General features: G+C 39.8%; 1 protein-coding gene across 1 annotated transcript in view; it reads right to left on the bottom strand.

Moving 5' to 3' along the window:
* Positions 1-26,844, bottom strand: part of PDE4B (phosphodiesterase 4B) — a 2,058,783-nt gene that overhangs the window by 683,566 nt on the left and 1,348,373 nt on the right. Inside the window, exon 5 of the mRNA XM_044085572.1 lies at positions 24,868-24,917. Coding sequence (XP_043941507.1) covers positions 24,868-24,917 — 50 coding nt within the window. The remainder of the gene's footprint in view (positions 1-24,867; positions 24,918-26,844) is intronic.

Here is a 26,844-nt window from a genome sequence, read left to right as displayed (position 1 = left end):
CTAACAGGATGGGGGGACAAAGGCCCAAAAATAGGGCTACATTTTAATTATTGCTCTTATAAACTTAGAAAGTTGGGGCAGCCGTGGTGGTGCAGCAGTTAGCGTTGCCACCTCACAGCAATAGGTTCTCCAGTTCAATCCTCGGCTGGGGTGCCTTCTGTGCAGAGTCTGCATGTCCATCCTGTGATCGCATGGGTTTCCTCCAGGTGCTCCGGTTTCCTCCCAAAGACATGCTGTAGGTGGATTGGACACTCTAAATTGGCCCTAGGTGTGAGTGTGTGTGTGTGTGCCTTCTGTGGAAGGTTGGGTGCCAGGCTGGCAACTCAACACTGTAAAACTCCACTGCCAATCACGAGCAGACAAGTGATCCGCTGTGGCGACCCCTAACCAGGAAAAGCTGAAAGAAGAAGAGTAAACTTAGAAAGCTGTTAGAATAACAGGATTTGGCTTAGCATGCATTTTTCTGAAGGATATGAAGTCTGAAACACAAATGTATATTGTTATTTAGTGACGTCATTCCTCAGATCATCACAGTCATTTGCCAGAAAAAGACACATTTTTGAGGAAAAGATCAAAAATTTAAGGCAGAAATCTGGACATTCTGTAAAAATCTGTACGGATGACAGGTATGCTGATGGGTTATATCAGCCATGACTAGAGTGCATAGCATTCATCTACCCCTAATTGAGCCTCTGAGATATCCCCCATAGCATACATCTGTTGCAGTTGGGAGATATGGCACATATGGAAGTCGTGTTATCTGCAAGATTTGCCAGCAGACATTTTCCAGATGATTCTCAAGCCATTACACATTACTCAGCAGTTGTTCAAGTGGCAGACGTTATGGTTTATGTAGAGCCTACTCTGTTCCCCAGGTGTTTTTCTCATTTGTACATGACAGCGAAGTATGGTACACATCACTTAAGGGCAGTGCGATACAAGGTACAATTGTAGGATTCTTGTGACCCTCTCCTCAGAAATAATGTTAAAATATATGTTCTCTCCGACTTGTTATAGCATTGCATGCAGAAATGTTTGGGAGATCCTGGATGCTGATGCCTATTACACACCAAGCATTTCCTCCTCATAGTCTGTGAAACATGCTTGTGGCTAAAATTCTAAGTTCATCACAGGGGCTCCTGTGTTTCACTCTGGCTGTGAGTCAAGGCTGCCAGAGGTCACACACTTCCTGTACTGTGTCTTTGGCCTGCAAATTCTTCACCATCTCTGTCTATGGCTATTGGCAGCAGTATTGTCTTCAGTCTGTAGCACAGACAAATGTATTAGAAAAGCATCAGCTACTAACAAGATGTGAGCGATTAATTTGTATCTTCACTCCACTATTTATACAATCTGCATAAAAAAAAAGCATGGAGTATACAGTGATGCTTTATATCTTGTTGACTAGCTCCACATGGTTAGTTGACTAGCATGCAATTCAGCTGTGTATGCTGTAATTAGCATCTCTGAAGCACAGACTAGGACAGATGAAATCAATTACTAATGTACTCCATTATAAAAAGGCAAACGTGTAGGTAGGCAAAATGCTGTGGATGAGAGATATTGTATTGTTGAACTCAGTTACACATTCATTTTGAAAATTAAATCTCTACAGAGTTGTATTGTACTCCAGCAGGTATGCATCCAGTTTGTTAGCTACATAATGCATATGATAGAATGTAGTTAAGGATAATATGCTGCAAATCAGTATGCATGTCTTTGAACTGTAATCATGGCTTGGCCTTGTTTTCCAAGTCATATCAGAGGTATAGAGGATGTAGAGTAGGCTGAAAATATAGTGCGGTGTGATAACTATGTACACATGTTTCAGTGAAAGTACCTTTGATAGCACTTTCAGCATGTTACAGTTGTTTGGTTATCAAAATTTTTTCTAAGCCTGTTTTTTTGTTTGTGGGGGACAACAATGAGTTCCTGCTATGGTACAAACTACAATGGACTGTTACTTTTGGTGGGTGAGCATTGCTAATTATCTGTTATGGCACAAACAAGTATATGTTGCTCTTGTTACTCTCCTCAATTTGTACCCCCCCATCATTATTTTTGACCCCTGTTGAATATTTATAATTTACCAGGTGGGGAATACTGATAGCCTTCCTTAATGCTGTATCTGTAAACAAGTTTATTTTTAGTCATGTGATCCTTATATGTGTCAATATTTTAATGTTTTCCAGGACACCAAATGCCTGTTAGACATAGGCCCCCATTTACTGAGGCTGAGAATGACCTTATTATCGGGGAACTATGACAACATCATGCTGTACTGCTGTCTAGAGGGTGGGCCAATATGGCTCAGGGACAACCCTGTTTGAAGAATTGCTATGTAATATTAATGATACTGGGTGACACAGACACACCTATGAGCAGGTGCATCACTGAGCAACAGACATGATGACAGCTGCAAGGAAACATGCAGCTGCAGGGGGACATGATTGCCAGATAACCAATGGTGGGCCTGATTCAGAACCCCCTCTCACTACCACAGAGGAATTCCTAGCTAACATTGACACACAGGACAGCTCCCAGAATTTAGTGATACAGTACATTCTTGATGTGGGTGCCACTTCTTTGTCTCAGGAGGAGCTTCCAGGTATGCTTTTTAGATCATCAATAGAATACTCTGGCATTCTGACATGGTGTCAACAGTTTATCTGTGTGTGTAAAGTATTTTTGGTGGGGGTATTTAAGATAGCTGCAGTTTTATGCTTATTTTGAGGTTGTCAGCCATGTTTGCTAACAGCTGTGTTGCTGCCGATATAGATGAGTAAAGGTGTTAACCCCAGTTATACTGTTAAATGTGGTTCTGTTGCCATCACCTCTTCCTTTACTTATTCCAGAACCTTCAAGGATTCTGAGACCTAGGACTCCTGCAGATGATAAGCATACAAAATGTATGTCATTCTTCTTCTTCTTTTGGCTTTTCCCGGTTAGGGGTCGCCACACCGGATCACCTGTTTGCTCATGATTGGCAGTGGAGTTTTACCATGTCGAGTTGCCAGCCCGGCACCCAACCTTCCACAGAAGGTACACACATGCACACATTCATGCCTAGGGTCAATTTAGAGTGTCCAATCCACCTACAACATGTCTTTGGGATGTGGGATGAAACCGGAGCACCCGGAGGAAACCCACTTGACCACAGGGAGGACATGCAGACTCCACCCAGAAGGCACCCCAGCCGAGAATCGAACCGAAGAACCTCTTGCTGTGAGGTGGCAACGCTAACCGCTGCACCATCGTGGTCGCCCACAAAATGTATGTCATTGCTATAGATAAATACCAAGATATCTGCTAATGTGTCCTCTCAGGTCTGCTGTATGTATTGCTGTACCATCTGTATACCTGTCAACTGTACAAAATTTTGCTAAATATCCAGAATGTTGACTCATATTTCTGGCCTGTAGCTCATATCCTAGTGATTTCCTGCAAACTTATTGACAAGTCATAAAAGATTGCAGACATAAAATTATTTATTTATTTTGACATTTATTAACAGGGTATGTCCATCTGAGCGAAAGCCCATTTTCAGTGGAATCTAGGGGGAAAAGCCCCATACAGAAATTGATTACATTGGTAGGATAGCAGTAATATCACAGGGTTTTAAATTACATGTATGAGACATTTAATTTTGATTAACTACATGATATATATACTACAATAGGGTGCAAGTAGCAATTAAATGGTGGTAAAAAAGAGGAAATAGCAGGTATAGTTCTGAAATAGGAGAGTTGCAGGTAGGAGGGAAAAGTTGTAAGACTAATAGTGTAGAGAGGAGTAGACAGTGGACAGTAAGCTAGATCAAGGGTGAGTGGAGGGAGAGGCAGAGTTAGTGTTAGTGTTTTGGCATGTACAGACCCTAGTTTTTAGTAGGGTGTTTATTAATGCTGTTTTGAAACTTTGAGTGTGGGGCAGATTCTGATGTTCGAGTTTGTTCCAAGCTAGGGCAACTGAGTAGCTATATAAACTTTGTCCAATTTTTTTTTTAGCTTATGAATTGCTAGTAGAAATTGGTCAGTGTTTCTAAGAGAGCGGGTGGGGGCATATTGAGATGTAAGAGAAGATGTGGCTGGGTAGAAGGAGGGATTGTTTAGGAAGGAGTGATTAACAGACAGTTGGAGGAGTAAATGTAGATGTGGAATTTCTAGCCAGTGTAGGGTTAGTAGAGAAAGGCATTGGTGAGAGTTGTAGGGTTGGTTTGCAGCAAACCTGGCAACTTTATTGTAAGTGAGTTCAAGCTTAGCCTTGACAGAGGATTGTAGGTTTGTTATGACTGGAGAGGCATACAGAAGGCTATGTAGAAGTCTAAAATCTTTTGTGAGGTACTTTTTAGTTCTAAAAAGTAGTCCGAGTTTTTGGTGTGTGTTTTTTATAGAGTTTAGTAGGTGCAGATCAAATGTATGTTGGTCATCAATAAGTGCACCCAATAATTTAGGGTGGGTCAACAATTATGATATGGTATTGTTGTGTGATGTGTTGATGAATGATGATTTGTGATAAGAAAGGGAATTAGGCATAAATAGGAGAAGTTTTGTTTTTTAGATTGAGTAAGACTTGATTGTCGATGAGCCAATTTTCTACTGCGTGAAAAAATTTTGGATTAAGGAGTGGAGGTCAGAGAGGTTGTCTCAGGTGGATATGATAGTAGAGTTGGCAGCATATTGTATGAGGAGGAGTGAGAGCAGGAAGTCTGAAGAGAGTTAGTCACGATATTAAATAGTAGTGGTCCACAGATAGATCCTTGTCGTACACCTGTATTAACTGGGAGAAATGGGGAGAAGGATAACCATGTGACAGATTGCTGCCTGTTGGAGAGGTAGCTAGAGAACCATGTCAGGGCAGGATTAGAGATATAAAGTTTGGACAATCTGGTAAGGAGCTTTTGGTGGGAGACAATGTCAAAGGCTTTGGAGAGGTCTAGTAATAGAGTGGACATGAATTTATTATCTCTGGCTTGTATGATAGTTTTGTGAGTGGAAATTAGAGCAGTAGTATTGCTATTGTAAGGGTGAAAACCATCCTGGGTAGGTGTGAGTAGATTATCCTGTAGTAAAACAGAGAAACACTGACAGGGTAAAGTACCAAACAAACAAGCAAAGCAAAATCCAATAAAAAATGAAAGTTTGGTACACCAAGACAATCAAAGCCGACAAAAAGTCAAGTAAAAAATCCTTTAATTTGCAAAATCAGTAAGCGCTTTCACGTTTGTGTAAAACGTTTCATCAGACTTTCTAAAAGCCAGTAATGACAAGTCTGCTTAAATAGTGGTTAAAAACAATCAAACAATTAAAAATCAATTACTTCTTAAAGTGTCTGTGTTCATAAAATCTTACATATATAAAAAATATTACATTAAATGATCAAAAAATCTAATGAGCAAGACTGTATTCTCCTGTAGGAGGTAGTCAAGGAGTTCTTTATGAATACATTTTTCTAGAAACTTAGAGAGCAGGGACATAATGGCTATGGGGTGGTAGTTAGAAAGGTCTGTGGAATGACATCCATTGTGGATAGGAATAGTATAAAATTATTTCCATATAGATGGAACAGTGGATTCTTGGATAGATCGGTTAATAAGGATGGAGATGACATAGCCTGTCTGCTGAGGTGGAGCATGGCTTGAGTTTGCTGAGAAGAGATTTTATGTAGGAAGTGGGGATGGGTGTGGGTGAGAAGTTGGCAGTATTGGCAGAGGAAGGGGGGTATGGGAGAGGTTAGTAGTGTTACTATTAAGGGTTAGTTTGGAGATGGAGTCTATGAAGTAGGAATTAAAAATGTTGGCTGTTTCTAGAGGAAAGCTGTTAGGACAAGGGTTAGGTGAAGTAGGGTTGCCAGTATGGAGAATTTTATTAAGAGTACTCCAAAATATATTAGGGTTCCTATGATGATTAGATTGTGGTTTAAGATAGTAGTTTTTCTTGTCAGTGGTGACCTGCCAGTTAGCGCAGTTATGTATTTTGTTGTATTTTTAGAGGTGGATCTGGGACTTAGATTTTAACCAGTTTTTACAGGTGTTGTCTCTTTCAAGCATTAGAGTGGGTGGACTTTGATAGACAAGGTGCAGGGTGGGAATTTATTTCAATTTTCCTGGGAGGAGCCAGGGAGTGCAGTGTACTAAGGAATATAGTGTTGAATTTCAAAATGGCTTCATCAAGGGGTAGGAAAGAGCAGATAATGGTGGAAAGATAGTCATTTAATAGCACAGGGTCAAAACTGGAAAGGGTATGTTCTCTATATTTTTGTGTTTTGCAGTTTTGTAGAGTAGTGGTCACTTAGAGTCAGGTAGTGTCTTGGGGTTATGGTATTGGTTAGGAATGTAGACAAGGATCCAGTCCAGGATAGTGCCAGAGATAGTTGCCTTACTTAAATGAGTAGGGGAAGTGATGAGTTGAGTGAAGCCATGAAGGTTCATAGTAAAGTTTGGGGAATCAGGGGTAAGGGTTTGCCAGTCGATGTTAGCGTTACCTAATATTATAGTTTCATGGGGTATGAAGTGAGTTATCCAGGATAGAAATTGTTCAAGTAACGGGTATATTATTGCCTGGGGAAATTAGAGAGCATCAATGGCATGTTTTTTATGGCTGTTAAGTTTGCAGTTGAGCACTAAGAGTTGTTCTGGTTGAAAGTTAGGGAAGGAGAGTTTGACAGGGGATATGCTGAGTTATTCAGAATAGAGTATAGCTATGCTTCCACCTTGTTTATGGACCCTGTCTAGGCAGAAGATGTATCCAGGTGGAATAATTTAATTCAGTGGTGTGGGATTTAAGCCATGTTTCTGCAAGAGTTATTATTTCAGGTGAGTACTGGGCAGTCCATGAGTAGAATTCACTGACTTTGAGAATTCTGTGCATGTTTAGGGAGTGTAATGTTAAGAATTTGGAGGGGTAGATGGGGCATGGGGGGTGTTATGGGAGGTGCTATTGATAGGGCCAGAGTTTGGGTGGATATCTCCTGATAGATCGTTTAGAGTTTAGAGTTAAAGTAAAGAGCTCTGGGAATAAGATAATAATGACAGAGTTTTGCACTTCACACCCTGCAGAGATGCCATGCTAAAGCAATAGCTGTTATCCTATCAATGTTCAGGGTTTTTAAGAGTAATATTTCTAAATTGTCACTATTCTTGGGCCTTTGGCCAACCATTATTTATGGCTTTGTCCAGATGCCTTACTCTCTGTCTGTAATTGTGACAGCAGTGTAAATTGTTTAGCATATATTGCAGAATAGTAGTGCAGGTATTTATGTATTCCTGTGTTTCTTCCTCTTATCACAGGTGATCATGGCTGTGGTTATGTGTCCCTTGCACCACCTGATGTCAGTGTCTCATCTGACTCTGATGATGATGATGGTGGCCAAAGTGAAGCACAGCCTAGGGTTACCCAGGCATAATATGACACAGAGGTTGACACTCAGTGACCACTCTCTTTGTCCCCATACACAGCCAGTATGCCTATGCATCACCAGCCAACTGAGGCCACAGGTATTCGACAGGTGGAGGGTGAGGACATTGACCAGATAAGTTGGCTAGAACTGCTTCAGAGCCTGTAGACTCTGGCCATAGCCAAACTGTTGGCGATGTGCTATGCAGGGGCCTCGATAGGGATGCTCAGAGGATGTCTGCTGTCCATCCACCACCTGGTGCAAGTGTCTCTTCATGTGTAATGCAGTCTATGTTTAGGGCCATCATGAAAGCACAGGAACATTCAGAAAGGTGCTCCATAGAAATGCTCAGGATACTAAATGTGGCACAGTCTGACATCCATGACTGCCTCCACGGTGTTGTTGATTGAATGCATTGGATGAATAACACATTGGAGTAGGGTGTGTCTGTGATGAAGCATGGAGTATTTTTCATGGAATGCACATTGTCCATGATGGAGCATCTGCTGGGAAGGGAACGTTGGCCTCGTGGATGTAGGACAGCAACTACATTTGCTGAAAGCCAATGTGGCCATGTTGGATCATGCTCCTGTAGTGGCAGGATTTCCATTGCTCCATCAGGGAGTTGCTGTCCACACCCAGGTATGGCAGGCCATGGGGTCATGGTCCTCAGCGTTCCCATGAAGGGGACACATCCAGCAGACATCTGTCACCTACAGATGGTAGTCCTGCATATGACCTTGTGCATGGAGGTGCCAGTGCAACTCCTAGCAGAGACTGTTCTCATGGTCGGGGACAAAAATGAACTATCAACTGTACTATGCACAGCTCACATCTGTCTGACATAAAGACACATAGAGCTAGCACAGAGCTTGGCTATGTGCATGTACACACTTGCACACCATTGTTACATTGAGGGCACCTACACACACACACACACACACACACACACACACACACACACACACACACACACACACACACACACACACACACACACACACACACGAGCGCGCACACATTTTCATGGTCCATCTTGCCTGCTTCACTTCCTTACTCACACAAACTCACACACCTTATGTGTCAGTCTATGCCTCCTGTACCCCCACACAACACCCTGTGCAAGTGATGATAACTGTGCCATATCCCTGTTTTCTATTTTTTTGATTTGGGATAGTAAAGCTATGTGTCTGATGCACAGAGTGAATATTTACATAAAAAAATTATTACATATGCATATATGGTGTTGAACTAAAGATTGTACCTGTCAGCTATATAGTACTTGGCCAGTGAGAGAGATGCTACCGTCATCTTTTCATTACTGTACAGTGGATGCTCTCATAAGGGTTGCAAAGGCAATAACTGAAATTTGTAACATACAAATTAAAATATCCCCTGTACTTATTTTACTTACTGAGTTTTGGTGCACATCAAATGTGACAACATCAGATTGAGAGATCATGATTTTTGGTATGCACTGTACTCTACTCTCATCAAAACAGTAATACAGTATATCATTATTTCTGGCATGTACATCGACATAGCTTCATCCGTACATAGGATGTTACTAGGCTAATGACCTGATGGTGTTTAGAAGCCTAGACATGAAATCACAATATAAAAGTTGATGTCAGACATGTATGGGGAAGATTTGTCTAGGAACGACTACACATGTCCAGGTGAGAAGTAAGGGCACTGCAGGGCATCAAGTCATCCAGGCTGTGATAAAACAGTGTCATGGAGGTGCTTGTCATGACATGGATTTGGGGACTACTGCAGAGGTGTGGCAACCTATGAGAGCTGTATCTGTCTCTTGAGCATGTCCTATATATGTCACTCTACATTGGTGGCCCTTTAACAGCTGACTGTAGTCCCAAATAACATATGTAGGGGCATAATTTCCATCACAAGTGAGTCACAGATGGCACTGTAAGGCATACATAAGTCACCTCAAAGCAGTCCATATCATTCTGAGTACAGTGACATCTACATCATTATGTCCATATTAGACACCTGTTTGATAGCCTGATGTATATTACTTGTAAATCTCTGATGTCTGTCAAGTTTCTTAAGATGTCTGTTACAATGCAAAGCAAAGGGAGCATTATATTCAAGAGTAGGCCTGATGAGGGATGACCATAGGCGATATAGAAATGAATGTGATACTGCTGCAATGGCTTTGCTAATCTGATGCAATATGTAGCAAACCTTCCTCACAACAGTAGATACATGTTGCAGTCTACTTGTGTTTCAAGGTCTATCAATACAGATTTGGACATTAGGGTATTCAGAGTTATGTTGTAATAATCTGCAACATCGTTAATACCAAGGGAAATAATGATGCATTTATCTGTCAGTCATTTAACAGCACAGAGTTGTCATCACTCGTTGGTTTGTGTAAGCCTCTTTTGAACAGCACTCACATTGTTAGGGGATAAAAATGATAGTGACTGGGTATCACTCAACCTCAAACTTGGCTAGCCACAGACACTCAGTTTTGGTCTGGACTTCTGAGATGTACATGCTGACGAGGAATGGCTACAGCAGTGACACACGTGGTGATCCATGGGTGGTGGTTCTGCACCTGTAGATCAATTCTCCCAGTTTGAATGAGTGCTGTTTGCCTGTGAGCCAGTTTGCAACCCAGCAGACAACACAGCACTTGATATTCACCTGGCTTCACTTCTCAATGACACACAAATGTGGGATTGTGTGGAATGCCTTGACCAAGTCAAGATAGACAATATCAATGATGTGCACACATGCTATGTCTCTGATCACATAATTGAATGCCGACAGTTTTAGCATGGCAACCTTTGTAAAAGCTGCAGTGATAGACCTTCTGCCATTATTTGCTGTGAGACTGGAAAAAGATAAATGCCTATTTTCAACTGTTTTCTGTACTTTTGTTTTACTAAAAATATTTGCTTCATATGTATATAAAGTGTGCAACTGTTTTTTAGACTTAGTGAATTCAATCCTTACCTCTGTTCTGATCTTGCGTATCCCACCCACCTGCCCAGCTGCTGTTGTGGTATTAAAGCTTGGTGGATTTTAAGTTGCCTGCCACTAGTATAAATTTGATATTGGACACTTCCCCCAGTCCTATTACATCAGTTCATTCTACTGTGTACAGTGAGATTGTGAAGGCCCAAGCCTTTAGCTTTCCAACCTTGAATTATTTTCTGTCTCCTCACTTTCTACTAAAAAAAAAAAAAAAAAAAAAAAATGTTGCTCTTTCTACTTTATTTTGCTGCTTGTGCTTAAGTGTTCAACTGCATTTAGTTTGCCCCACATTTATTACTGCTTGTCGGTAGCCTTATTAACTGAACTGCTGCTTTATTTGAGCAGTCTTTTACTGCTGTAATTGTGAGCTACTGATTTAAAGCAACTTTCATTAACTATCATTTTGCTGCTTGAGCTTATGAGTGCAACTGCATTTAGTTTGTCACATTTATTACTGCTTGTCTGTAGCCTTACTAACTGAATTGCTGCTTTATTTGAACTGTCTTTTACTGTTGTGATTGTGAGCTACTATTTTAAAGCAATTTACTAATTAATTAACTATATTTCATTGCTATTTACTGTAATTTATTACTGAATGCATTTTACTGCATTTCGTTACTGTTTAACTGTATTTTTTCATACTGTGAGTTCTGTTCTTTAGACTGTAAGTGGTTAATCTGTGCTTCTTTATGAATTTTTACTGTGCTTTTAACCTTAAATTGACTAGCATAGTCTAGATACAGGTTTGCTGCATTCTCATCTAGTAGTACTACTCTTAGACCTTTCACCTTTTACCCTTTTAGCTCTCTCTGGCCTGTCTCCCTCAGTTTTTGACAACTATGGATGGACGATTTCCTACGTTTTTTTCCTGCCAGTCTGGTTGATATGGGCATCCTGAGACAGTGTAGCAACTGCCTCATGTACTCGGGCAATCCTCTACTACTACCACCTAGGAACACAATTTGTGAGAGATACAATTACATCAAGCACCTAGTGTCATAGGTTCATAGGTTCATAGTTTAGTACTAAGCTAAATGCCCTTGCGAGCCATTTTAAGCTTAGCCAATTATCCCTTGTAAGACTCAAACCCTGCACCTTGTGTTTGTTAGGCAAACACCTTAGCCATTGAGCCACCCTCCCAACCCTTGCTCTCTACCCCCAAAAGCCAGTATATCTGGCACTGAGAAGTTTGTCAATATGAACAACACACCTCAAACACCACCCACACCTACACAATACACCCTCACATATGCGGAGGTCCTCAACAAAAGCATACCCAAATAAAAGAAACCTCTGAGGCAAAAACACATGCAAACCCCACTGTCCATCACACCACACATCACACATAGTTCACACACCTGTGTTTCACAGCCACAAAGGCCTAAACATAAACCCAACATATTAGTCATAGGTGACTCCATTGTGAGAACCACAGATGTGCCCCTCACCAGGCTGGATAAGGAGAAAGTCATGGTTAGTTGTTTGTCGGGTGTCAGAATCCGCCATATGACCTAGGCACTCAAGTCTCTCTATAGGTAATGTTATGACTTTGTCATAGTCCATGTTGACGCGAATGACTTGAGATGTACCTCCCTGGACTATATGAAGAGAGACATGATCGAGCTCGCTGAATATGTGTCCCAGGTAGGTATGTTCCTAGCCTTAAGCAGCATTCTACCATCACCCAGAATGATGCCTTAATACCAACAGAAAATGACTGACATTAACAATTGGCTTAGTTTCTGGTGTCATTGCAAGGGGATCCAGTACCTGACAGCCTGGGATGACATGATTGACAAACCACAATGCTTTGCCAGAGATGGCCTGCATCTGTCTCCTTTGGGCTACAGGGTCCTGGCAAAGGCTCTTCCCTCTCCCATAGTGCCTTTTTTAGGCAATGCCATGAGGTCACAACTACCAACATGAACATTTCATAAAAACATAAATTAAAGGTCATGCTGCTAAACTCTAGGAGTCTAAACATGAAACTGCACTCATTCCAAGCATTCTTAACCCTGGAAGAAGCTGACACTTGTGCAGTCACAGAAACCTGGTTCAAAGTGCAGGGAGCACCCCAACCATACCAGGTTACTCATCCTACCATACATTCAGACCCCAAATCATGGGCAGCAAAGCAAAAAGAGGTGGAGCTGCAATACATATAAAAGACCTACACACCTCCAAGCTGGTCAAACAGTATGACATACAGGAAACACTCCATGTACAGTTAACAATTGACAAGACCCCTATTCAAACCATAGCTAGCTATAGGCCTCCAACTTTGACTCAAGATGCCCACTCCACCTATCTGGACATCTTCAAATATATCAAAATTTAACCCTTTTCCCTGATCCTGGGTGACTTTAACTATGGAACCATGGACTGGAAGAAATACTCATGCCAAAACACAAATGCCCAAAGATTCCTTGATTTCATCAATGCAAATGTCTTGGATTAGTTGGTCGACACACCACAAGAGATGAAAATATGTTGGACTTGATATTAACCAACATGAGTAACCACTGCAGCACTCCTATAGTGTCATCATCCTTGGTAAGGTCCAACCACAAAGCAGTCACTTTCAAAGTTACCACCCCCCCCCCCCAGTTAGGGTCAAACAAAAAAACTTCTCCAAAGCTGATTACAACCTCCTGAGAGAAGGTATAAACAGCTTCACAGCCCTCTCCCCCTCCATACAAACTGGTACATATGTCCAAACCTACACCAAAGTACTATATGAGCATTTATATAGCTGCATGGCATCAGAAATACTCAACAGGGCAAAATCCTCCTCCTCAAGGAAAAGTAAACCTGTCTGGTGGATATCTGCAATAAATAAACACTATAATAAAAGGAAAAAAATTGCTGTCCAGGACCAAAATGGAGCAGATGCCTAATTGGAAGTAATCTCTCCTTAGCCTGAACAAGCAAATAAGAGCACTAGTAAAATCCCTCAAAGCAAACTCCGAGTCCAAACTGGCGACATCTACTAAAGACAGTCATAAGGCCTCCTTCACATATGTCCGCAATCTCAAATAAAGCACCCATATCTGCTCAGAAGTGGTGGTCAAGGACACCACAGTCACAAATGCTGTAGATATAGCCAACCTGCTGGTAGACAGGTTCAGTGAAAACTTCACCCCTCTGTCCCCTCCCTTCCATCAGTAAAACAGGAAAACCCCAGTACCTGTCCCCTTCCCCTTATCTCTAGGGAGCAAGTCATCAGTGACCTCTCAAAGGCAAAAAATGCAGCCTCCATGGGACCCTAACATCCCAGGCTGCATCCTACATGAACTCAGATATGAACTTGCAGCACCATTAGGCACTCTATGCAACCAAAGTCTGAGTTCCGGCTTTGTCCCAGCCGAGTGGAGGACAGCCACTGTCATCCCTTTGCACAAAGGTGAATTGTCTACCAATCCAGGAAATTATAGACCCATCAACCTAACTAGCCTGATCTCCAAGGCCATGGAGTGGATTATCATGGACCTCAATAACAAGGACATTGGCAACCTCCAGGCACTTGATCCCACACAGTTTGGTTTCGTCAAGGGGACGTCATGCCTGTTAAATTTCAGTGACTTCTTTTAGACAATCATCAAGGTCATGGATGAAGTGAAGACAGTGGACACCACCTGCCTTGACCTGGCCAAAGCCTTTGATACTATTCCCCACTCAGGTATAATAGATAAGCTGTCTCAACTAGGCATCAATCCATATGTTACCCGAGGGGTAGCAAACTGGCTCACTGATAGAATCCACCTAGTCAAAATAGGGGAAACAACCTCAAGCAGTAGACCCATAATGAGCAGTGTACCTCAGGGATCAGTTTTGGGGCCTCTGCTGTTGAGGATATACTTTTCTGAGGTGCAGGCCAAAACCAGTGGGCTATGGCTGACTAAGTTTGCAGATGACTGCAAGCTGGGTACTGTCATCAATTCCCATAGTGATGTGGACATCCTAAAAGAGAGTCTCACCCAAACAAATGACTGGTGCCAGAAACATGGCCTCAAACTGAATTCCAAAAAATGCATCATCATCCCCTTTGGAGAGAGTGACATCCCCACAAATTATCACATTGATAATAAGGTCCTAAGCATGCAATCAGTTGTGAGGGACTTGGGCAACCAGGTTGAAAGCAAATTGATGTTTGACCACCATATTGCCCCCATTGTACAGAAAGCTTTCTACATGGCCCCCCTCATTAGTAAGGGTATCTCATCCAGGGACAAGGTGGTCATAACATCCCTGTATTCTTCCCTTATAAGACCTATTATTGAGTACAAATCCCCTTTCAGCATGTACCTCACAAAGCACATGCAGCAGCCAAAGACACCTCAGAGGTTCCTTACCAGGAGAATCCAGGGCCTCAAAAATCTACCCTACACAGATAGGCTAAAGGCCCTGTCCCTCTAATCAGTCTCCTCCAGACTCCTCAGAGGTGACCTCTGTCTGGCATACAAAGCAATCTCAATCCCCACCCTGATGGGACTGCTGCATATTTACAAGTCAAGCTCCACTCATGTAACCTGTACCGGTGGCCTCAACCTGGCCTGTGGCATCAATAGTACTTGGTGGGACAGATTTGTGTCACAAAGACTCCTCATTGTGTGGAATAGACTCCCTCTCCATGTCAAACAGAGTACCTCATTAACCCTTTTTAAGCACAACCTGGATTACGGGATGGGAAACAGAAAATACACCTCTTAGGATTCCACTTGTGTCCCTGCTGGACAATGACATAGGGTGCGGACTTGTTGGAACATAGGCTAAACTCTTGGCTAGGCTTATAAGGGCCATAGGGCCAATAGCCTAGTAACTTCCTATGATCCGAGGGAAAACCATGCTGGAACAGATGTAGTGTTTGGATGTCAACTCTTTTGTTATATCTGACATCCATGACAATCCATTCCAGTCTTACAGTTGGGGCTTTTGAATATTAAGGGACTAAGTGCATGTGCATGTTGCATATCCAACCTTGTGTACGGTGAAATAGGTTTCTGACTTCAAATCAGGGTGGATAAAGGCAGTATTTGGACTATGATTGAATAGGTTGTCTAGTGCAGCAGTTCACTGGTTAAGAAGATTAATAATGCATGTCAAAATGCCATCTTGTCACATGGAGGCTGTGTTCTTATTCTTGGAGAGAGCAGTGCTTACTTGCTCAATGTAGAGGGAGATTGGATGTGATGTTGAAGATGTGTTGTGTTAAACATTTGGGTGTGTGGAGGGATATTTTTTTCCTCCAGGCATGTCTGCCAGCTGGTTTTCAATTTAAACAGGTTTGGTGTGTGCAATACCATCCACAATTAATTCAGTACACATCTGAGCTCTACCTTTGATGTTGCAGATGTAGCAGAGGAAAGTCTTACTGTTATCCTTGGCTATGGTTTGACATATTTCCCATAGCTGCTGTGTGAGTATTTTACAAGGTGCCTTATTGTCTTGTTTATGCTGGAGATGTTAGTCTTCCAGTTTGGGATTTATGCTTTTGTATTTTTAGACATCAGCCTCGTTCCTTACTGTATACTCAAGCAATGTCAGTTATCCATTGGCATGGTTATGATTTTATTAAGGATCTTTGTTTGATCCTATCAGTTACGTCTGTGTCTATACATTTGTGTAGATGTTTATACAGGCCATCAGGGTATACCTTACTATAGCAGTCAATGTCCTCTGTGGAAACCAGAATGTGGAACATGATTATACCATCCTTTAGCATGGTGAATTTACATTGGAAAATGTATGCTCATTTGACCTATCTTTTTTAATTCTATAGGTATTACAAATCATAAATAAATACTTTATGGTTGGATTGAAACATTGCACCCCTACACATGAGTAGTTGCATTGGTCAATGCTATTTGCAAGGACTAGATTTAGAATATTACTGACACTTGTGGAGTGCTGCTGTCTTACTTCCATGCCATATGAGTTATTAAAGTCTAGGAATTATTGTGCAACTGAGTTTGGCCACATATAAGTTGCACAATAAATGTAGTTAGAGTTGCTATCATAGCTGAGTAGGTTGTTTTCTTCAGCTATAATTGTTACAAGTACTTATATCTATGCTGTGTGTCCATTCTTTTTCAAGGAAGTGGACATAACTGTCGATAACATTTGTGGTTTCTTAGCCACAGTAAATTGCAGTTGCATTAACTTCATAGGCTTACATTGTCTAACCCCTGTAGAGGAGGAATTATCTTCACTGAAGGCACATAGCTCACCTCGGCAGACATCCATCACTTCCATTGTGACAAGTGCTGACAGAGAGTGCAGTTTCTCATATGAACTACTACAGTTTAGCAGCATGAGCTGTACTTTGTGATAGTTGCATATTTTCACCTAGTGACCTCTGTTTTAATGACATTGCCTAATGTAGGCATTATGGATGAGGCACGTGCCTTAGCTAGGAAACAAAAGCCTAGATGTGCCAGGTGAAGTCCGTATCTTGCAAAGCAGCATGGTCTATCCGCAATGTCATGCCACACTGACAGGAACTAGAGCCCCTTAGAATGACACCAGAGTAAACCAATTTCAGATGGCTGTTTGTTCTTTGTATTGTTGTGTCATCCTAGGTGAGCTTGTAATGATGTTCACACATAGGGACATACATGTCTTGGATACACATTTAGTGAGCTCAGTCATGTCTGTTTCCATATAATTCACAGTGAATTATGCACACCAGCACCAACTCTGATGGACTAACAGTAGGATTTGTTATGGAGGGACATGACTGTATGTGTAGTGTGACAATTACTTGTGACACACAGCTCATGCTTTATTTCTCATCGTTTACGTTGGAGAGTGGGGTAGGTGTATGTCTCACTGTACAATCAACTGTAAGAACAGCCTTTACAATGGATAACTATTGCCTTAGACACATCCTTGTTGAGAAGCTGGTGCTCCTTTTTATATGTGTATTGTGGGCTTTGAGTTTAGTGTTAGGTGTACCCTGCTTGTGTTTTGGATGTCTCTGCTGGTACTATATGGTGCTGGTTCTATAGGGTGCTGCAAACTATCTCTGCCCATGATGGTACTTCACTGAAGCTGTAGTACAGGCCTGAGGCATTTTCTGCCCTAGGTCAATACAGACATGTCAACTAGGCTATCAGATGAAAAAGTGGGACACTGAGAGCTCTAAATATGAGGTGTGATCCTGGTATCTGCATAGTGAATAAGCAAGGATGGGTGTGTATAGTATTGTGCTACTTTTTGGGGACTAACATATGTCGTATAGAGTAGGAGGGCTATTCAAAGTGTGATCTGTACTCCTGTTGTGAAGAGATTAGGTGTGACATTACTGCTTGTTTACGTGACATTTGCCAGCTATGTTGAGCTGTAAAATACCTGCTTTGCTAGATAGCATTGGCCAGTTGTAAGGTAAAATAATTAAATTTTTGTTTCTGCATCTATTACCACAAGGGGTTAAGCTCTCTGCACACAAAAAAGAGCAGAGCAGCTAAGCCAATGAAAGAGTGTTAAGTGTTAAATCTCAAAAGTATACCACAAACAGTTATCTTACAATATATAAAGCTCTACTGTATAATCCAGGCACAAGGATACAGGTGTGTTTTCTCACAAATCATATGTCATGATATTTACTTATCAATAGGTAAACTGAAATAGATTCATGAAGTGTGAATCCAATGTATAGTGTGGGCAACACAACTGCAACAGAATGAAAGCAGTAAATGACTGTTTCCCCACAACATTACATAGGCAACAGTCAAAAGCAGCACATTTTTAAAGTAATCATAGCAGCACAAAGAACATTAACTAAAATGTTTATTATATAACTTAACACCAGTAACTGCACATACTACAGAGCTTTCATATCATAACAGTGGGTAAATAAAATAGCATGATGAATGTGAATGGAACAGTGTTCTACAGGCTATTGTAGGATACTTTCTGTATAATTTCAAGCAACAGCTGTGACACACACACACACACACACACACACACACACACACACACACACACACACACACACAGTTGACTGCAGTGAGAGTTGAACCCCAATGTATCTATGTACAGAGACTACAGAACACAATACTTAATGCACACACCATAGCACAGCTCTGATTTTTAACAGGACTGCTGGTGTTCTTATAGTACATGACATCAGCAGGCCTTGTATGGGACAAGAAGTTGGATGCCTGCTAGAAATGGATGTTTGTGCAGGCACAAAAACACTGCAGAATTATCCCATTGGAGACATCAGTTTGGGATACACACTTCCATTCTCTTTTATGGACACACACAGTTGACTGCAGTGAGAAAAGATCCCACCCTATCCAAAAGTACAGAGACTACAGAACACAGTGCTTAATGCATGTGCCACAGCACAAGTCTGATTTTTACAGGACTGCAGGTGTTCTTATAGTAGATGACATCTGCAGCCATGTAGGGGACAAGAGGTTAGACGCCTGCTAGAAATGGGTGTTTATGCAAGCAGAAAAACACTGTATAAACATGCCATTAGAGATGTCTGTTTGGGATACACACTTCCACTCTCTTTTATAGACACACCCACACTCAGTAGACTGCTATGAGAATAGAACCCTTACCTATCTAAGTACAGACACTACAGAACACAGTACTTAACACACATGGCATTGCACAAGTCCGATTGTAACAGGACTGCAGGTGTTCTTATAGTAGATGACATCAGCAGGCCATGCGGGGGGCAAGAGGTTGGAGGCCTGCTAGAAATGGGTGTTTGTGCAAGCACAAGGACACCGTAAAAGCATGTCATTGGAGATGCAGTTTGGGATACACACGTCCACTCTTCATTATAGATACACACACACACACACACACACACACACACACACACACACACACACACACACACACACACACACAAGCACAAACACAGTCTACTGCAGTGAGAAACCTATATCCCTACCGATCTAAGTGCACAGACTATGGAACACAGTATTTAACACTTGCACCACAACACAAATCTGATTTATGTAAGACTGCAGGTGAACTTCTAGTGGATGACATCAGCAAGCCATGTGGGGAACAACAGCTTGGCAGATCTGCATAGGCACATTGCTCCTTAGTTTCATGTGGCAATAGTACCCTAACAGTAGTATACTGATTAGAAGTCTAGCTGTGTAACAGCACAAGTCCCCTTATTGAGCATATTTCACCATTTAAATTTGACAGTGCAATCCTGTGAGCACCACTAAATTGCCATGTCCATGAGGGAGCACACAACATTACATATTACATGGTTTGTTTTGTGTTTGATATATCTGTTGTAATATTAATGAGGCCTCAGGGTTGTACTGATTGTTGGTGTGGTTGGTAGTAGGGAAACAAATTGTGCCCTCAATTTGCAAAGTTTACACATGTAATCTTAAGTCAGACACAGCATCTGGGAAATATAGAGGAATAACAACACAGATCTATGTATGTAACGTAATAGTCATACCAGAAATCTAATGCTTAATGTGCTAAGTGTACATGCATTCACTTTTTTCTCTTTTACCTGTTTGTGCGTAGGTAAGCAGTGCACAAATGTGAGGCACACTGCTAACATCTAAACCTTCATACTATGTAATATATATGTGCTACTATAGCCCACTCCTTTAACTACTCCATGCTGAGATTTCCCAATTACTTAGGACAATAATTGAATGTATTTTATCAATTTTACATATTTTAAAGGGCTGCATTATCTGGAAGTTTATGATTCAGTTGGGGGTAGGGGCCAAAGGTACATTTATGTCAGGGCAGTTAAACTCATATTTTTTTGGATACTGATTTTCTAGCATCCACAAGGTGTACTTAGGCCATAATATGTGTTGTATTATCTGTTAAGTTCAGTTCTGCACAACTTTTGATATTTTTTATTGGCCGTGTTTCCATGTAGACTCCTGTATCAACATGTATACAGAGTCTAAATGGCATCATTTGAGGTTGTTGTATCACTCAGTCATGTTGGCTTGTTTCATTATCATATATTTCAGCAATTTATGCTGAAATTTGCATTCCATGAAAATTTCCTTATTTGCGCATGAGTGAGCGTGATTGCTTTCCCCTACACAGAGTTTACTGAATATAAAACTTGCTGCACTGGTGTACGCATCATGCCATAAGATGCACACATTAAAAATTATTTATTGAATTCCCCAGATTATTTTATAGGCTCTTTATTGATGAACCTTTTTTTATTATTTGGAAGGAAATGAGAGAAGACTTTCTGAGTTTTTTTGATTACTGTTACAAGAGTACATCTTTTTTGAATTTTACCATAAGTGGCTCAGGAAAAGATATTAACTTTTTAGATATCATAATAAGTGTGGAGGAACCTAGTGGCAAGTTAATTAGTAAAGTCTTTAAAAATGAAACATTTGTCAATAATTATTTGCACCACAGAAGTCTGCAGCCATTCCATATGAAAAAAAGGAGTCACAAAAGGGCAGTTTATAAGGGTAGCAGTCTTACTAGTGAGGATACCATCTCTTTTAAAGAGGTAGAATACCTTCAAACCCTGTTTCACAGCAGAGGTTATAGTTTTAGTTTATTGTCAAGCATAATTAAAGAGGTATCCATTCTCAGACAGAATACGGCAAGGCCCATTCTAAGTCCTGTTCCATTCAATATTATTACAGATCATGTAAACCATTCTGTTATAACTAGTGATAGAAAATATAGGGGGCATTCCCTTTGCCCATTACCACTGATATGACTGCTATTTGAAACATTCTAAATAACTGGAAAATTATTTTTGGAAACAAGGAAATGACTGAAGTTCTTGGTAAGGAGTCTTTATTCACATATAAAAAAAAAAATCAACGAATGTCAAGAATATTTTTGAGAGGTTTCAATCTTTAAGTTTGGTTAGCAGCAATATTTATGGGACTTTTAAATGTGGCAGATGCAAGTACTATCAGTACATTAGTAATTGAGTATTTACATGGAAGCAACTGATAAAACAGTTGTTGCTAAAGATTGTTTTAACTGTAATTCCTGTGGCATTGTTTATTTAGCCGACTATGAAACATGTGCCTGTTATTATATAGGAAAGACCATGAGAAAGCTAGCTAAAAGGATTTATGAACAAGGCTTAGTTATTAGGAAAAAGATGTTAGTAATGCACTGGTGCAGCATGCAACTTCCTGTGAAGATTTTAGGAACTTTAACTTTTATGTGTTGGACAGCATGGATTTGGTTAACACTACTGAAAATCATAATGTTTTATTAGAATGCCGTGAAGCCGAATGACAAATACAGCTAGTGGCTGATAGAAAAACAGGTTTAAATGAACATATCAACCTTAAGTGCTTTTTGCTGGCACAGAGAATATAATCATTTAGATTATTTGTATATCTAGTTAATATATTTATTTAGTTTCTCAACTCAAATAAATGCTGAAGCATTTTTAATACATTTTAAATAATCTCCTATGTATTAATTAACCATTGATGTTTACTGGTTCTGGCAATCACATGATTTTAAAAACTGTTCGTTCATAAATTGATTCAGGTTTTTGATTTGCTGTATTACATCACATGACTTTGGTTCAGCTTTTAAATTTGCTATGTATGTTTTTAATACTATTTCTGATGAAGTTCTAAACGTGAATAAAGAATGAAAGTGCTAAAAACATTATAGTCACGAGCTGCTGTCATTCTAGTAGATTGTTTTGTGGTTTCAATAAGTTTGAGTTTCTACTCTGCAATTGGAGTTCTGCTGTTACTTTTATAGAATGCTTTTTCATTTCCTGAGGATAATTTTGTATCAGATAGCATGTGTGGGAGGTCTTTGGGATTTGGAAAGATTGCATTTAAATGCCTTAGCATAAGTTGGTCAGTGTCTGAGGACATAGTATGAGTGGTGCTTATAGAGTGTGTGTTTCTGACAACCTTATTTTTATTCTTATGCTTGTATGTGAGAGGTTTGCCTCCAGTAGCATTGTGCATATACATCTCTTCCATACTACCTCTATTTCTTTAAGGATTAAATGGTTGTCAATAAACAGGACAATTGATACAGTGTCTCAGGATACCCATGTTCAACAAACTGGCTGCGGAAAAATTGGAAAGGAATATATTTATGATGTCATGTCCTTTATTAGGTGATTTACAAGGGTGTAGTGCATAAGGGGCTAACAAGGGCAACTAAGTGTACTTTTGGAACTAGATCACTAAATTTAAGGGCCAGTGCTCCTCAATGTGCAAACTAGCTGCTCTATGCTTCTCAATGTGCAAAGTAGTTTATCTACAATCACTGAGTTAGTGGACAAAGTTTTAGAGATAGTTCTACAGGAAAACGTTACCTTCGATGTGTCTGCTACTATATAGGGCACTGATAACCACCACTGCATGGTGAGCAGCTTCGCACAGATGTACCAACTTTATACAGGCACTAAAAACTCAGAATAATGATGAACAATCCTTCTAGCCAATTAACAACTACACTCAGAGCCCTTCCTGTGTGTTTCTCAACTCGGATAGACCAGGATACCCCCCCTACTGACACTAGATGAATTCATCTCAGTCCTCTTAATGTTAAAATGGACAAAATAACATACTAAGTGCAATGTTATCTCAGTAATTTAAACAGCTAGTTACTGCTAATAAGGCAATTTAAGCTAAGGTAAATGAACAGGAAGGTGAAATAAGGTAGCAAATGTCTACAGCAGTGCCAAATCATTTAAAATGCAGAAAAATCATTAAACAATTCAGTGAATCAACTGCTGTTCACTAAATAAATTCAAAACAAGTACATTTTTAAGCATTTAGCTCTGCCTGGATGGCACTAGGTGGAAGAAAATCTCTTCTGAAACAAAGCAAGGGTGCCAAGCTTTGCTAAACTCTGTAGAAATGAGCCATGAGCTGCATAAATGCACAAAAAAATGTACTAAGTGCAATACTATCCCAGTAATTTAAATAGCTAGCTAATTACTGCTAATAAGGTAATTTAAGGCAAAGCAAAATAAAGTACTTCTAGTCTACGGCAATGCCAAACAGTTTAAAATGTATCAGAGACAATCTATAATAAGGGAGATTTTCCAAGATCAATACCAGTTGGATGGGTGGGCACATAGTATTTGGATCTATGTAAAACAGTGGGAGGGAAGAAGTACTTAAATAGTTTATACAACTGAGGATAGCAGTGAAGGGAGGAGGCTTTGGTAGTCAGATTACCATAAAGGGGTAGAAATAGATACACTGTCTAAAACTGCAGCAACAAAAGGGAGAGAGAGAGAGTTGGGGAAAACAGAGCAAGAGGTTTGCTTATCTTGTGTAGAGATACTCAATAGGTTGATTCTTCTTTAAAGATGTAACCAGGAAGTGATCTCACTGCCACAACAGCTAAAACACACAGTGGTACATAGAATTAAGGAACCAAGCACAACCCAATCAGCAAGTAGATCCGTAACAATCCATTTCAAACCAGACTCCCTTGTCTGTAAAGTACAAGCCACACTCCCGATGTAACTATGTATTTTCTGGTGGGGCCTATTTTGCTAGTTTCAACAAGGCTGATTTTGCTAAGGAACAAAAAAAATTGCTTACAGTTAAAACAGAAGAACAGTTAACTTTTACAAGACAGAGATTTACTTTTCTGGCATAAAGATGCTAAGTAGCTAGATTCCAGATGTGACCAGGAAGTGGTCCTAATGCAGACAGGCCACAATAGCGTCTGCAGAATATTCTAATATTCAGGCAACTGAAGTGCATATTTAATTGTTTATAAGACAGTAACCTGCATTTTAATATAGTATTTTATCATTCATTTTCTTCAACATAAGAACTTACAAAATGTTAAAAAAACTGTTAAATATCCCAAAATTGTATTTATACATTAGTTGATCACAACAGTTGACAGACAAGGAATCAGTAGTCTATTATACCCCAAAATTATACTTATACATTAGTTGATCACAACAGTTGACAGACAAAGAATCAATAGTCTGTTATATGACTTTTTGAATACTCGCACAACAGAATACAGGTGGTGCCTCATTGCAAAAATATTTATTAAGGAGACAGAGCTGCACTACACAACTGTACCGCTTAGTCTTAAAGTAAAATGTGCCAGTCAGTTGTCACTTTAGCAGTTTACCAAGCAACTAAAATGCTGTGGTAAAAATTATAATCCCTGAAGTGATATACTCTTCTGTTAATGTTCTATATCTTTGTTACATGTACCTGTTGCAATGAGAATATTCATATACAATTACTTTTAAAGTGAATACAAAACCATAGCTGAAGAGCATGAGTAAAATTATATATAAACCATCACACACACACACACACACACACACACACACACACACACACGCAGGTAAATACAAAACATACCTGTGTAGATGTGTACACGTATACACGCTCACATACACAGATAACAATAAAATATATCTGTAAAAACACAAACACACACACAGGTAATAGCAAAACATATCTGTACACACTCACACACAGAGGTAATTACAAAACATACCTGTCAGGCTGGCTCTGGAATATGGGGGCTGGTTTGCAGCTGGTGATCTCCTATAGTAGAGCAAGGAATTTATTTGTTAACCTTGTAAAACTGCAATAATTCTTTATCTGATATTTTTCAAAAGTTGACAATCACAGTGCTGTAAAGTTATATGTAAATAGTGATTATTTTGTTGGTTTTAAATTATTTGAAAAATTATATGAATCCATATCATAACTCAACATTTATTTGTCCAGAAAATGGTAACCATTCAGAATATAATGTGATAGCTATGATTTTTGAACCAATGTAGACTGTTAAACAATAACAACATTGACTTTAGTTTACTCCTCTAAACAAATTAAATAGAGGCTTTGTCTTGCAAAATGATAAACAAGGCATCCATTTGATTTACTACTTGCTCGTATGGAATACATTACTTATGTGTATTGTGATTCAGACACACATTCTATATGGAGGTGCTTTATATTACTATTTTTTTTTTAATTTCCCCAAGTCTGACTACTACATGGCCAAATTATAAGGGAAACCTAGAATCAGTGATGGCTCTAACATCTCCTGTTCTTGCTGTATATACCTCCAAACACAAAAGTTAATAAAGCCAGATAACAGAATCACAGTAGAAAAATATAAAATAGGCCACACATCAGAGTTTATGTGGGTTAAGAACATTCTGAAAATGGGAGGATGTTTCAAACTATTGGTTTACCTGCAAATGAGGAAAACCTCAGTTTTATGAGAAAGTAATATTTAAGTCTGAATATCTTCTTGATCATATGCCTTTAATTACTTAATGAGGCATTAAGTAATACGGTGTATGCATCATATATCGTAATATGTCATAATAATGCACCCTTTGGCATGTACTGTGCTAAGCACCTAAACCTGCTTCAGTGGCCTTATCGTTTCTTCTCCAAAATGATGTCAGGTCTCAGTAGTCTTAATTAGTACTCTGATAAACTAAAACATATGTCCCTCAACAATAGCAGTAGTTCAATGTTTGGTGAAATGCATTTCTAGACTCAACTCACCTTCCTGTGACTTGAATAAATGAGCTTTTTAAATTGCTATGATAACTTTCAGAAATGTTTCTAACTTATCCAAAGTTATGTAATATTTTAGCCAACTGCACTAATTTTCAACCTTTTATTTGTAGCAGAACTACACATAAGCCATTAGTACTATTCAAGAACTCCCAGGCATTCCACCCTCTTTGACAATGAAATTCTATAATTTCTTACTTAAAAATTATAAATGATATAATAAGAGGTAGATAGACCTTATGAAAATATCTCTTGAATGCATTTATATTATTAAATTGAAATATATCTCATCCTTCATACAGGTTTTGTACCAAGATAATGGAGAACCGTTATATTCATTTCCCTGCATAAGGAAGGATCTTCCACAGACCCAGGCAATTGGAGACCCATAAGTCTGAGCTTCATACTTAAAGCTATATAAAGACTTCTCATAGAGTTACTCAGTCAGGACATAGAGAACCTCCAACCCTGGACCCATCTTAGTTTGGATTTGTTAGGTCAGGTCATGCTTATTCAACTTGAGTGAATTTTTTGAGAAAGGTCAGCAAAGCAATGGATGAAGGTGAAATGGTAAACACCACTTAACATCAACCTGGTCAAAACTTTTGGCACAATTGCCTACTCAGGCATAGTAGAAAATCCAAATAAACTAGGAAAGAAAACCCTGTGTCACCTGGTGGATTGTCACCTGGCTCACAAAGAGGATGCTAATAATCAAAATAGAGGACGTTATCTCAACAAAGACACCAGTCACCAGTGAAGACACAAGGGTTCTCTGCTGGGACCTCTCCTATTTGGCATCTACTTTTTTGAAGTAAAAGCCAATACCAAAGGGCTCTGGCTAAGTTTGGAGATGCTACAAGCTAGGAACAGTCGTTGAATCCCCAAATGACTTAATCATTCTGTAGGAAGGTTTATCCCAAATAAATAACAG

This window comes from Protopterus annectens, chromosome 10.part0 (genome assembly GCF_019279795.1).
Source record: "Protopterus annectens isolate FY-2018-M chromosome 10.part0, PAN1.0, whole genome shotgun sequence".
Lineage (NCBI taxonomy): Eukaryota > Metazoa > Chordata > Ceratodontiformes > Protopteridae > Protopterus > Protopterus annectens.
Note: the sequence above shows the minus strand (reverse complement) of the source record. Positions and strands in the feature narration are given on the sequence as shown.